Source organism: Amblyomma mixtum, chromosome 2 (assembly GCF_055824585.1).
Source record: "Amblyomma mixtum isolate Tamu chromosome 2, ASM5582458v1, whole genome shotgun sequence".
Lineage (NCBI taxonomy): Eukaryota > Metazoa > Arthropoda > Arachnida > Ixodida > Ixodidae > Amblyomma > Amblyomma mixtum.
Genome location: NC_143013.1, coordinates 313119716 through 313134310, shown reverse-complemented (window position 1 = coordinate 313134310; position 14595 = coordinate 313119716). Strand labels below are relative to the sequence as shown.

General features: G+C 51.5%; 2 protein-coding genes across 2 annotated transcripts in view; one reads left to right on the top strand and one right to left on the bottom strand.

The window, feature by feature from the left end:
- The window catches only part of mTor (serine/threonine-protein kinase Tor), a 123236-nt gene extending 121982 nt beyond the window's left edge, over positions 1 to 1254 (bottom strand). Inside the window, exon 1 of the mRNA XM_089575071.1 lies at positions 1065 to 1254. Coding sequence (XP_089431197.1) covers positions 1065 to 1203 — 139 coding nt within the window. The 5' untranslated portion in view covers positions 1204 to 1254. The remainder of the gene's footprint in view (positions 1 to 1064) is intronic.
- Positions 1 to 13404, top strand: part of LOC149365005 (uncharacterized) — a 55519-nt gene extending 42115 nt beyond the window's left edge. Inside the window, exons 4-5 of the mRNA XM_089575073.1 lie at positions 9094 to 9238; positions 13041 to 13404. Coding sequence (XP_089431199.1) covers positions 9094 to 9238; positions 13041 to 13299 — 404 coding nt within the window. The 3' untranslated portion in view covers positions 13300 to 13404. The remainder of the gene's footprint in view (positions 1 to 9093; positions 9239 to 13040) is intronic.
- The last annotated feature ends 1191 nt before the right edge of the window (positions 13405 to 14595 follow it).

Below are 14595 nucleotides of genomic sequence, written 5' to 3'. Positions count from 1 at the left end.
ATCAGAAGTGGGATTTCACATTGTCTGCGGCGAGGACAACGCAGAACAAGCGGCTCTCTCAGAGATGGCACCAGCTACTTTATCGGCTGTGGAGATTCGGGTGGGGGAGAGAGACTCTTTTAACGTGACGGCGTCAAGGGGTTATTGATATGAAGCAGAGTGGGGCTCTTAGCTAGTCGTCTTCGTAGCCAGACGTAAGGCATTTCGTTTCAGTCACCTAAACCAGTCATGTCCCAACAGAAGTTGTCTGATCTGTATAAAGCTGCCCATTTCAATTTGTTTTATTATGTATTTGCAAATGCACCATTGGATATTGCAAATGAAGAAAGATGTAAACATGAATTATAAAATTTAATATGTAATAGAACTTGGAATAAATAAATAACAAATCAAATCCGAAATTCCCCCCACATACACACACCGGAAAAAAAATTACGGGGAACTTTAGCGGCTAAAGTGGTGAAAGAAGAAAGCCTGAGTGCTGCATTCTGCTACGCGATTGTTCACTTCACATTCTGTTGGTGCATTAATTAACTGTCAATTAATGACGCTTAATCTTTGCCTTTAGGAGTGGAACGCGACAGCGCGTTGTAGCGATGCCAGGGAGTCCACGAAACGCCACCACCCGTTCGCCGCGATGCGTTGCCCTTTGAACGCAACACTTTTTGAGGAAAGGAAATGATGTAATTCTCTGTCATCTCGGTGGACACCTGAACCGCACCGTACAGGAAGGGAGGAAGTGGAGTGAAAGAAGAAAGAGAAAGAGGGGCCGCAATGAAGAAAATTAAAATTGTATTTGAGGAAAAAAAATTGCGCAGTAACTGTCTCACGCGTCTCGGTGGGCACCAGTCGAAAATTGTATTTGAGGAAAGGATATTGCGCTGTCTCACATATTTCGGTGGACACCCGTCAAAACTCACGCGCAGTGACGTCACGACCATTTCGACCAATCTGAAACGCGTACAAATTTGCTAACACGTCTTGGTCACGACAGTATGAGGCATTAAAGGCTTTCCGCCTTAATAGGTTGCGGAGTACCTGAGTAGGCCGCAGCGCGCTCCCACCTTCTATCTCGGCGCTGAGGCGTATCGGCTCGAGGAGCAGCTGGTCGACCTTCCGCCCCAGGACGCCCTGGCGAAGCCGGCTGAGGCGCTGCAGGAGCTTCTCCGAGTCGTAGCCCGCGCCACCGCCACCGCCGCTCATCGCCGTACCCGTGTGGGCCTCGGCGCAGCAGTGTCTCGGGGCCTGTGTCCTGCACAACCACCCCAGCCCTTTGATCGCACAGTTCGCGGACAGCAAGGAAGAAGAGGGAAGCAAAGAATAAGTGAAGGGAGAAAAGAAATCGGAGGACGCTTAAGCTTCGCCTTTAGGAGTGGAACGCGACAACATGCTGCAGCGCTGTCCGCGGAACGCCATCGCCCGCTCGGCGCGACGCCTTGCCCGTCGAACGAATCGAAAAAATTGAGGGGGGCACTTTGTTGACCTAAAGTGCGGTGAGGCGAAAGCCTTAAGCGCGGTGTTGCTGCTTGTGTCACCGACGTGTGGTTAAGATGTTGAGCTGCATCTTTAAGAGTGGAACGCGACAGCGTCTTAACGCTGCCAGGCAGTCCACAGTACGCCATCGCCCGTTCGGCTCTACGCCTTGCTCGTCGGTAAATTGGTTTTTGAGGAAAGGAAACGTATCTGTCTCGCATATCTCGCCGGACACCTGAACCTCGCCGTAGCGGGTAGGGAGGAAGATGGGAGTGAACGAAGACACCTTATTCACTACACGCGTCTTTGTTCATTCCAAACCATCGAGCTGGCGTGGCGGAGTGGATGCGGGCTCGTCTAGCACTCCGGAGACCCTGGTTCGATTCCCCAACTCGACCAATTACCTACTCGGTTTTATTTGTTTATCTGGTCTGACTAGAAAGGTTAATTAGGCTAATTCATTAATTATTTAAATAAACTCAGTCCCACTTATTGGATCATCACTATAACCATGCCTTTAATTGTTTGCATGGTTACTAGCCAAAGTACAATTGGCCCCGTTTGAAATTCGCGCACTGTGACGTCACGGTCATATCGACCAATTGAATATCGTGCCATTTATGTCGACACCTTCTGCTTACATCGATGAGGCATTAAAAACTTTCGCCTTAAAAATGGGTTTTTTTGAGGAAAGGATATGACGCAGTAGCAGTCTAACTTATCTTGGTGGACATCCGAACCACGCGTATATGACGCGCGTCTTTACTCTGTCTTTTACTCTGTCCTCTTATCTTTCAACTCTCTTCTATCTGCACGTGGCAGCGGTGGTGGCTCGGCTGGAGCCAGTAGGCAGGCCCGTGCACTTTCCTTTTCGTCCTTCTCTCAGTCGCAACCAACCAACAGGCCGGAATACATGCGACGTTTTTCCGACGACATTCGCGCGGCAGAAAACGTCGCGGCGGCGCGACGCCCGGCTGGAGATACAAGGAGCGTCGAAGCGGCGGCGCGCCGCCGCGTATCCCTCGACGCGAAAGCAAATGTGACCAACAAGTGGCAAACACCACTGTGCAAGGAGCTCTGTAAGAACAGCGAAGCTGACCATTCTGTTAAAATCAGGAAAGTTTCACTTCGACACCATTGTACAAATTTTAGCACGCGCGCTTAAGTATCTATAAAGATTTGCGTGCTCGAATGCATGCCGTCGCGTACCTTTGGACACCCGCTCAGCCGCGGACACAAGCGGCTGCGGTTGTCTTCGACACCTTCGCTTCAGGGAGGGAGCGCAGGCATTCGGCAAGATTCGGCCGTGTTCTCCAAAAAAAAGCGACATTTCAAGTCTGATGAAGCGTTTATTTTCACGACAATAACATTTTCCTTGCCAAAAACACTGCGTAGCTCGACTACAGCTCGACGGCCATGGCGGCCATGTTGACGGCGGCAGGCAGAGGACCGGAAAAGCGGGCTTTCTGCGCTGCTATTGGCTCGCTTCAGCCGCCGCTTCCGGTCTCACCGGACGCCGCGCGTCAAAATCTAGCCGGTTCTGATCGGCGGCGGCGGGCGTTTTTCTCGACGCCGGCCATCAAATATGCGCCGTCGGGCGAAAATCGACGACCCGCCGCGGTAAAAACGCTCCATGTATTCCGGTAATACGTTTTTTTTTTTTACGCAGCCCCCGATTATAGGTCGCCAGTTTCGAATCCCTGCCGTGAGCTAGGCTGTAACTCTAACTTACATAGTAAGTTTATGCTGCACAAAACGCTGCATCGTATGATTCTTTCCGGAACATTCTTTCGGCAAACGGTTGGCATGATAAGATTTTTTTTATGCAGCCCCCGATTATTTCGCACACGCGTTGCTGACTACTACTACTACGCCAGCGGCTTTTCGACCAAACTATATAAAAAGTGTGTGTGGGAAGGTTGGGGGGGGGGGGGGGGGTGGCGGCGGCGGCACTGGGGTATCTGGGTGTCTGTTACAGCCGGTGTCGTCGCTTCGGCGGACGCAGTTGTTGCGACGCGCGTCTGCTCTTTGAATCTTTCCTCGCACATCTTTCAACTCTCCTCTGTCTGCACGTGCAGGCTGAGCTCGCCAATAGGCACGCCCGTGCCTACTGGCTTCATCCTTCGTTCGTTCACAACACCACCACCACCAACAACAGCCGAATGAGTTGTATACGCTGTCGCGTAAAATATGCTGCAAAGCTACCGCTGGCTAAATACACGGGTTCACTGAGGACGTCACCATCTGCTAACTTCCAAACAGTGGCCACGGAATATGTCGTTTTTTAAGGCGAAAGCCTTTAATGGCTCATACTGTCGTGACCAAGACGTGTTAGCAAATTTGTCCGCGTTTCAGATTGGTCGAAATGGTCGTGACGTCACTGCGCGCGAATTTTGACGGGTGTCCACCGAAATATGTGAGACAGTTACTGCGCAATATCCTTTCCTCAAATACAATTTTCGACTGGTGTCCACAGAGATATGTAAGACAGTTACTGCTTAATTTCCTCTCCTCAAATACAATTTTCATTTTCTTCATTACGGCCCCTCTTTCTTCTTTCACTCCACTTCCTCCCTTCCTGTACGGTGCGGTTCAGGTGTCCACGGAGATGACAGAGAATTACAGCGCCATTTCCTTTCCTCAAAAAGCGTTGCGTTCAAAGGGCAGCGCATCGCGCCGAACGAGTGGTGGCGTTCCTTGGACTCCCTGGCAGCGCTACAACACGCGGTTACGTTCCACTCTTAAAGGCGAAGATTAAGCGTCATTAATTGGCAGTTAATTAATGCGCCAACAGAATGTGAAGTGAATAATCGCGTAGCAGAATGCAGCACTCAGGCTTTCGCCTTTCACCACTTTAGGCGCTAAAGTTCCTCGTAATTTTTTTGATTCGGAGTTTCGTGAGTGGAGCAATTGAAAATCTGTCATAAATGATTCTAGTTATTTTTGCCCCCCCCCCCCCCCCCCCTCCCCCCAGGGCTCAACTACATACTGACCACTGGCTTCGGTTAGGGGCGGCATCCTGCAGTCGTTGAGTATTTCTGAGAAGTTCATTATGCTTGCACCAGGTGACACGACGATCGTGCAGATCTTCAGGTCTGGTGCCGTTCACGTAATCTTACTGAGAACACGCGGCACGTAGGAAGTCACGATTAAATAGCTGCGTGTAATGCCGCCGCCGAATGCCACTGTTACAGCTAGAGCTCTGTGTTTAGTGGCTACATACATATGCCACCGCATAGAAATAAAAGCAGCGCGTACCGACCTCGAACACTGGTGCCTCCCTGGCGGACAAGCGTGGACAACGCCGGTCCGTCTTCAGGGTGGACAGGGGAACTGCGGCCCCTGCTTGCTCCGTGATGAGAGGACGACGACCATGTTGGACGCCTCTGACGTCCTGGAGCAGCGTCAATGTGCGCGTCGGATGCCGGATACCGCGTGCTTGGGAAACTGTTTGTGTTTTCTTCTTCTTCTTCTCCACGTGAAAATGGCACATACCCACGCGGGGGGATTGGCCAAGGTACCCTTGCGCTCTTCGTCGTCGTCGACGCGCAGTGGTGAAGATCAAGTGAGAATGCGTTTGCAAGCTTTGCGAAACAACGCAACGAAAAATAGGAAGACTGGGAAACAGCAATTAGCCTTAAATTTTACTCCACCCGTATTGTAGAAGTCAGCTTTTATTATTTTTTTAGAGTACTAGCCAACAGTATCATCATCTTCACTAGGGTAGAGAAAGAAGTGTAAAAAGGTTTAATTAAGGCTTTAATTTGCAATACATGTAGTCACCGCCTGGTTATGGCCAATCCCCCTTGTAGGTATGAGCAGCCGCGGTGGCTCAGTGGTTATGGCGCTTGGCTGCTGACCCGAAAAACGCGGGTTCGATCATCAGGACCCCTACTGTGGGAAATAAAGTTTTACCACCACCACCACCATCCCGGCCGCGGCGGGTCAAATTTCGATAGAGGCGAACTTCTAGAGGCCCGTGTACTGTGCGATGTCAGTGCACGCTAAAGAACCCCAGGTGGTCGAAATTTCCGGAGCCCTTCACAACGGCGTCCCTCATAGCCTAAGTCGCTTCGGGACGGTAAAACCTTCCGAAATCTGAAACCGAAACCTTGTGGGTATGGGCCATTTTATGGGGCTCACAGCAACAACAACCTCGTCTTAATCCGTGTGCTTCTTTGTTTTCGGTCTTTCGTCCGTCCGCGCTGTTTTCTAAACCCCTCCTCGCCCTCCGCAAAAAAAAAAAAAAGGTTTAAGTAACTTGAAATTAACAAAAGGAAAGCTGTGAACTGATACTAAATTTGACTGAGAACTTTGCTTGTGTTTAGGCAATATATAGTGCAATAAATGAATTTTAACGGTGTCGCTTTAAAGGCCCCGCTATCTGGGAAAAATCCGGCGTCGGCGTTGTGAACGAAAAATCACGAGCATGACTACGGCAGGTGGTGCCCAGAGAGCAACCTAGGCGGCAGGTGGGCCACCACGGTCACGTGACTTTACGGCGTCATCACAGTCTGCCCACTGGGGCAGGCGGCAGTTAAATTAATGATTGTTCGCTAAGGAATAGCAACCTGCGCCGCACAAGGCTCACCGCTGGGAGCACCTGCCATCGCAGTGCAGTGGCGCGTCGCTTAGCCGCGGCACCATGGCACCAGGAGGGGTATGAGGACTCCCAGGGATCGAAGCTGGGTAGGGACGATTGCGTGGTAGGGGAGGGGGGAAGGAGGGAGGGGGTTAGTTTACTGGGGTATCTGTTAAGCCGGCGTCGTCGCATCGACGGACGCAGTTGTTGTGGCACGCGTCTATTCTTTCAATCTTTCCTCTTACATCTTTCAACTCACCTCTGTCTGCACGTGCCAGCGATTTGGCTCAGCTCGAGCCCTTGGGCAGGCACTTCTTTCATGTTCATCCTTCCTTCAGTCGCAGCAGCAGCCGCTCAGTCCAAGAGCCCCTTCCCCTCCAGACTAGCCTGGTCAGTCAGCTTGGCGTGTGTGTGTGAAATGGCGGCGCTAGCTAGCTCTGCTGGTGGTACAGTACGAGAAAGAGGCGCCGTAATTTGAGAAAGAGGGGGGGGGGGGGGGGGGGCATCGTTGTAATTTCGACCGCGTGGAATTCCTTAACGTGTACTGATGTGGCACAACGTACAGCCGTATTTTGCATTTTGCCTGCACAGAAATGCGACCTTGTGTTTAGCAGCCGAACGCCACGGCTACTGAGAACCATGCGGGATACCGCCTCGTATAGGCCGATGCCTCGACGTGCAGGGCTACAAAATGGCATACGCGATCCGAGGTAAGAGCTGAGGCCTTATTTTGTAATGATTCATTTAGTTTTTCATCCGATGGCATTAGAACCCCCATGTCGGTAAAATGTGTCAGTTGGCGGCCAAGTGAAGGGAGGGAAATCCATGCCGCCGAAAGAACCCAGAGGGTGGATGCTGTGTACCGGGGAGGTTATAACGCGGGCTGAGGAACGAGGGGAATGGGCAACCTGAGAGCGGTTGCCATGGGAACAATCTGGCGGGTGGTTGCCGCGTAAGTTGGAGGGTGAAGAGGAAAGTGAGCTGAGAAGAGAGATGAGGGCGGTGCGTGGTTGGTGGTGGTGGTGGAAACTTTTATTGCCAGTGATGTAAATCGTGGGGGCGAAGCCCCCTACATGGCACTTGGATGCCTCCTCAATGTGAGGAGGAGGCACCCTTACAACGCGAAGGATAGCCCCTGGAGCGCAATCCTTCTGTGAGCGCTGGAGATGATCCGGCGCTGGTCTTGAGCGGACGAGCTGGTCAGAAGAGACTCCCAGTAAGACTCCGCCGCGGTTGGTGATGGGGGATGAGGGAAGGTGGGGCATGGGAGGAGGGTGCGTAAGAAGTCTCCTGGTTTGCCGCAAAGTTTGCATGATGACGGGGATTGGTCGGGATATCGGGCATGCAGCAGTGTTGGGTATGGAGCAGTTCGGGTTTGTAGTTGTCGCCAATGTGCAGCCTGCGCTATGGTGAGGGATGGAGCTGGGGGTGCGTATTCCCTCCGTTTGTCTCGGTAGTACGAGAGAATATCACGGAAGGAGAGCAGGCGCTCCGAGGCTCGTAGAGGGGGCTCGACTCCTGCCTGGAATGTGAGACCTCGGGCTATGCGCGAGCCACTTTTAGAACCGAGTGTCGATTGCCCCCGGAGATCAGGCATGAAGGTCGAGTATAAAGACGTACCAGTAAGACTAAAGTGTTCAGTTAAGGTGGATGTAAAGAAATGCGGTGATGTGCCGTGTCATGCAAAGAGAAATAAAAGTCTAATGCTAATAAAAAATATTTACAGGCGATCGGTATATGCGCATATATACGCATTTCCGTCGGACCGGACTACCGATCGCCTGTAAATATTTTTTATTTTCACTTAGCCGTCACGTGCATCGTGACAGAAGCAATGTGAGGAGCTAAACGACCAATCACAGATACGCCATGTCTGGTCGCGGCGCCGGCGCTAATCACGTCACTGCCACCGCAGCCAGTGCGGCTGTCATTGATCGCACCTCCTCAGTTCTTCGCACAACACACGCTCCTTTGCCGAGCTAAGATCGAGTGGGAAAAACTTTGTCTAGTTGCGCTGTTTTTCCCATTCAAACGTTGCTATGAATTACCAGCTGCACAGCTCGATCAGTAATTTCTTAAGAACTCTAGTTCGGGCTAGTTGGTTCATGATTCAGGAGGAAAACGGCGCAAAAGAACGTGAACAAAAGAGACAAACACGACAGGACCAGCGCCAACTTGCAACTGAATTTTATTTCGCACCAAACCCGCCTTTATGTAAGCCAACACGCCCTAGCATCCGTGTAATCACGCACATGCAGTAGAAAAGATCACTGTAAGATATCTTCATGTGTTAGATATCTTCATGTGTTAGATATCTTACAGTGATCTTTTCTACTGCCTGTGCGTGATTACACGGATGTTAAGGCGTGTTGGCTTACATAAAGGCGGGTTTGGTGCGTGGAGTATCTGTCCTCGCTTCGGCGAGCGCGGCTTCGGCCGCTTATCTGTTTTTTTCAGCAGCGTCCGCTCCGGCGGACGCAGTTGTTGCTGCGACGCGCGTCTTTTCTTTTTCTCTTTCCTCTAATCTTTTAACTCTCCTCTATCTGCACGTGGCAGCGGTGGTGGCTTGGCTCGAGCCAGTAGGCAGGCCCGTGCAACTTCATTTTCATCCTTCTCTCAGTCACAACAACAACAACAACAACGAAATAAAATTCAGTTGCAAGTTGGAGCTGGTCCCGTCGTGTTTGTCTCATTTGTCCACGTTTTTTTGCGCCGTTTTCCTCCTGAATCAGTAATTCCTTGCCGAGACGGGAGTAGTGTCGATAAAGCTCGCCAGTCATCTTAAGCGTCGTGTTCTTAAGCGTCTTAAGCGTCAAACGCGTCGTGTTCCGACGTTTATCGGCGTTTTCTCCTGCATCCTACGTCAGCGGGAGCAACGACCCTAAGGCAGAGGACCAAACCACTACAGAAAAAGAAACGCATCGTTGCATAGAGCGGTTCCTGGTGCGCACAAAGTGTTGCCGCAGTGAGCGCAAGGACGAGCGCGCTGTCGCACTCATGGCCGCTTTGTATACGGGTGCTTTTTGCTGACTGCGCAGGGTACCTGAAGCACGCGCCCTGCCTCGGGGGCATGTCTCGTGGGAAAGGGCCGTGCAGCGGCAAGTACAATAAGCTGAGGGACCTCTTGAAGACCGACTTGGACTTCAGCCAGCACCCCAACACCACGCTACCCCAGTTCTGCTGGTGAGTGCATAGTCTGTCGTGAACGCATACGGCTGACAGCAGGGAAGGCACCGTCACTGTCTGAGGGAGATGGTGATGAAAACATTTATTGAGAGCCAATAAATGGGAACTGGTGAGGCGAGAACTTCAGTGTAGAGGGCTCTCCTCCCTGAAGTGAACAGCGTCGTAGAACGTCGTGCAACCGAAAACTCGGTTAATTTAACGAATTTGCCGGCACAGTTAAATAATGACGATTTGTGGCACCAAGATATATCTGAGCCAGTGCGAGCGATTTCCGCTGATATAACAGCCATAATCACCGCGATACGGCTGGACGCAGCGTAAGATGACCATTTTTTTTTCGTTCGCTTGTAATACTATTATGATTAATGGGCTTTTACGCACCAGCTCGTCTGAGTGTGGAGCCTGGGGCGATATAATATACGTAGCGAAGTGCTCCGGGTTAATTTCGTCCCCCTGGGGTTCCTTGTCGTGCTTCGAAATCTCGGTACGCAATGCGTTTCGCTGCATGCGTGCTCGGAGTGGGCTTGCTGACTTGTGGGTGCTTTAGTTTCCTGCGGCCCCCCGCTTTGTAATGCAGGCCTTAGCGCAAGCTCGTTACAGCCTTCGAGGTGTGTTGTGCTTATGCCTCCGCTGGCGGGAGAATATATAGCCTCGCGCTGCCGCTGGCGCATGAACACGCGGGTGGTGCACGTGCCACGGACAGCGTACTAAAAATGTCCGCGACGGGCTTCTAAATATACGCGCACGAAGCGGCAGAGGCAGATCGGAGATTCCTCGCGCTGAATATGCGGGAGGGGGCGTTGCCCCGCGGGCGGCACTTGTCAGCGGTTGCGCCTTGGCTGCGCTTACGCGATACGAGACGAGGCTCACTGACCCCTTTTTCCGAGACGAGCGCTGAAGGACGTCGGCGCGGGCGGCCCTCCTTCCGACTTCCGCCCAAGGGGTGGATGGTTCATTGGCTGAGTGTCATTCAGTTGTATACAGACCCTGAGCCTGGCCATCGCTTGGCAGCTTGTGCTATAGCAGACCACTTTTTATTTTCTTTTTCTTTTTTTTGCTGCGCAAAATTTTTAATTGCGTCACTACGCATTATTCATTCTAAATTGCCTTAACCCCAACGTGCCGCCGATGTCCGATTTCACAAAATTCGCTGATTGATCGAGAGAGGTACGTGACCGTGTGACGTCATCACAGCCAGCCCACCGTAGCAGATGGCAACTTGACCACCGAACTGTGAGCAGCCTGCCGACCGTGGCAGGTGGCAATTAAATTATTGATTGGTCGAGAGAGGTGACGTCACCTTGTGACGTCATCGAAGCCTGCTCATCGGGTTGTGAGCAACCTATAGGTAGAGAATCGAAATAAAATATCAGGAAAAAAGTGAAAATCAGGAAAAAGGTTATTATAATGTGGTGGCTATCGATAAATGCTAACTTACATTTTTCATATATATATGAGGTCTGTTAGAAAAGTATGCGACCTTTTGCCGAAGAAAAAAAACTGGCATAACTGGAGCGCTGGAAACCTAATCACCTTCAAAGTAGTCCCCTTGGGACTCCACACACTTCTCCCACTGGTGCTGCCATTGTTGGAAGTATTCCGAAAAGGCCCCTTTCGGAATGGAGTTTAGATCAGCTGTCGTTGCAGCCATAATGTCCTCTCTTGTCTGAAATCGCGCTTCTTTCAATGGCCTCTTGATTTTGGGAAACAGCCAGAAGTCACAGGAGGCCATATCAGGAGAGTAAGGAGTCTGTTGAACTACAGCAGTCTGGTTTTTCGCGAAAAAAGTGTGAATTTAGTGCGAGGAATATGCTGGAGCATTGTCATGATGGATACGCCAATTTCCTGTTCACCTCAACTTCGGCCTCTTGCGCCGCACAGCACCACGCAGGCGACGGAGGACATCCCTGTAGTATTCTTTTGGTCAATGTTTACTTTGTGGGGTGCGTACGCGTGGTGTGCCACACAGAGGGAGTCAAAGAAAGCAGTCAGCATCACTCTGACATTGCTGCGCACTTGGCGGGCCTTCTTGGTCTTGGTGACGGGGAATGCTGCCATTGTGACGACTGGGATTTGGTTTCCGGCTCGTAGCTGTACACCCAAGACTCGTCACCAGAGATTATGGTGTTGATGAAGTCGGGGTCACTGTTCCAGCATATCCTGTGAGACTTCAACACGAAGCTGCTTTTGCTCCACCGTGAGCAGCTTCGGCGCGAATTTCGCCGCATCTTTCTCCATGGCCAAATTTTCGGTGATAATGGAATGTGCAGAAAAATTGGTGATGTCCACCTCTTCTACAATTTCTCGGATAGTCACACGATGGTCCCGCGTCACCACAGCGTTCACTTCGGCAATGACCTGGTCATTTCGGCATGTTGATGGCCGATCGGAGCGTGGCTCTCTCTGCACCGATGTGCGGCCGTCTTTAAACCAATTGTACCACTGCTTAATCTGTGTGCTGCTCATAGCATTGTCACCGAAAGCCGTCTGAATATTCCGAATGGTTTCCACTTGGCTGTCGCCTAGTTTCTGGCAAAATTTGATGCAGTAGCGCTGCTCCTGTAGCTCCGCCATTTTCCTTGCAATAAAAAACCGACGAGAGCACTGCGCACTGCCTCACTCAAACGCTGCGTGCCAGTGACTGGCGCTATTGGCAGGCGAGAAAAAATTAGTGCATGCGCACGAAGGTTCAAGGTAGGCTGGTGCAAGCGTGCTTATTTTAAATCCATCAGGTGTTCGTAAAAAAAAAAATAAAGTCGGATACTTTTCTAACACACCTCGTATATGAGCAGAGCGTCTTAAAACTCGCATCGGTTACCTGAAGAGAGAAGGCTGACAAGGTTCCGTCATTCTTTTGAAGGGCCAAGATGGCGGGCGCGTGCAGAAAGCTAGCATTTTCCCATCCGTCCTGCTGTGTGTTCCGTCTCTCGCGACCTTGCCAGTGGTATGGTAGCCAGCTGTGCGCTAAGAAAGACGACCTCGTAGACGACTCGACACGTCCTATGTGCGTGGGAACGGCGTCGAATCCCGCCCCGTCTCTGAGTCACCTTAAACGTCTGCCTGGGTATCGGTAAACCTGGCGCTCAGCGAAAGTGGTCCTCGGCGTTCTTGTGTTGTCTGCCTGTAAGCTACCTGCAGAGGACCTCTTCTCATGCAGTCACCGCACTGAGTATTGGATGCTGTTTAGCTTATTGGATTGGATTGGTTTTTAGGAAAGGACATGACGCAGTAACTGTCTCACATATCTCGATGGACACCCGAACCGCGCCCTAAGGGAAGGGATAAAGGAGTGAGTAAAAGAAGACAGGAAGAAAGAGGCGCCTTAGTGGAGGGCTCCGGAATAATTTCGACCACCCGGGGATCTTTAACGAGCCCCTCTACACACACTCTGCAGTTTAAATATTTTGTCCTGTGTTTTAGTGCGTCGTGTAGAGCTTTATTATATCAAATCCTTAACTGCAACGCCCGGTAATTCGAGCGCCTTTCACGCTATGGTCTCTCACTTAAATCGTTCGCTCCTAACGGCAGCGCTCACTGTACTTTAAAGTTTGGACCAGCCATCGTGAGAAAAAAAAAAGGGGGGGGGGGGGGGGTTGTACGACAACAATGGTGGTGTTCGTATTTTTAACTGCAGTTGTAGAATTAATAACTTCGCGAGAAATGTTCATTTCCAGATCAAGGACTGGCTCATGCATGCCCCACGCTTCTGTATGACTGTTTCTTGGCAAATATTTTTTTTTTCTCGCTCAGTGCAAAAAAGAATAGAAAAGAAATCGTGCCTAAGAGAGTTGCTTCGCAGCCACTTCTACTCCGTCTACAACTGCTACCGTCGCGAGACCAAGGTGCAGTGCGGGCCCGAGGCGTACGAGCTGTTCGAGCGCTACACGGGCTACCTGAGCAGCAGCCTGTTCACCAGCTCCTGCGAGAAGCACCTCAACCACACCGAGTGCAGCCCGGTCGCCTCCTCCACCACGGGAGGGGCCTCGGCGCCTCACTCCGTCCTCGCGATGCTCGGCCTGTTCGCCGCCGCGGCCCTCCTCCGGCGGGACAGCTCTTAGACACCGGGCAGGCCCCTGGTGCCACCTCCTACCTGCCCTGCCAAGCACCAGCCGAGAGGGGAGGAGGCCTCCTTTTCTAACCTGCGCATCGTTAACAAAAGCAGCAGCGACTTTTTTTTTTTTCTTAATACTGCCAAAGGAGCGGTACAGTTTGACGGCAGATCGCGCGGTCGGGAACATACGTTCGACGTTGTATGTGCCGGCCGAGAAATCCTTATTTCGTGACGTTTCGGTTAACGGAACTTAACGTTGTCAAATCGGGGCTAGCTTTCAGGACCAATCTCGCATGTGCTTTCGGTGTACGTGTGCACGTGTCACGCATCTCATGTTGCGGGCGGGGACTGCGTTCGCGCGAACTCGACAGAAAACGACTCGGTTCGCGTCGCGTTGGAGGTGGAAGAAATGTGTGCCTGTCTTTCGGAAATGGATCTCATTGATGTCGAGCTGGTCTCGCTCGTGTGAACGCAGTGCAGTGTGTATACGGTGAGGTTATTTAATACCGCCACGCAAAGAGGAGCACCGGTTCGCTCTAGCACCCTTCCTGCCCTCAAGTAGAGCGCCAGCCATTCCACCCAAAATGCAACGCGCCGCCATGGTTATGTGAAGGGACGTCCTGTATGTACTATCGGGGACAAAAGTGGTATACTCCACGTGGCGGAAGCCGGAGCAACGGAAAACTGCGTTGCAACGCCATCTACAGGCGCCATCTGGGATCGACACAGCCAATGCACGACCTTTGTTATCAGCAGGCATGTCGCTTGACTCGTTTCAATGTTTCTTGCTTTAGCTCGCCAAAATGCCACAATAAAACTTCGGTTTTGCCTAGTTGGTACATGATGTTGTGAAGGTGTAGGTTGCGCAACCACGGGACGAACTACGAAGAAAAGACACAGAGACACACACAAGCGCAGTGTCTCTGACACAGAGACACAGTGTCTCTGTGTCTTTTCTTCGTGGTTCGTCCCGTGGTTGCGCAACCTACACCTTGACAACAAAATGCCACAGTTTTCCGTTGCTCCGGTTCCCGCCGCGTAGAGTATACCACTTTTGTCCCCGATAGTACATTGTCTCTATAAACTGGGGCAACCCCCAGAAACCAGCAACCAAGCACGTGGCTCCAGATTTTGGCTGCGCTTCCAGAGAAGCGAGCGTGACTGGACAGGAATAGATGTGCGTGGTTCCGAGCAGGGCACGAGCATTCGTTACTTGGCTGTCTTTACCTCGTACTCCGCTTGACGTTCGTCCTGGGACCTTCGTAATTGTTTCTCGGCTGTTTTCAGCGTCTAAGCGGTCTGT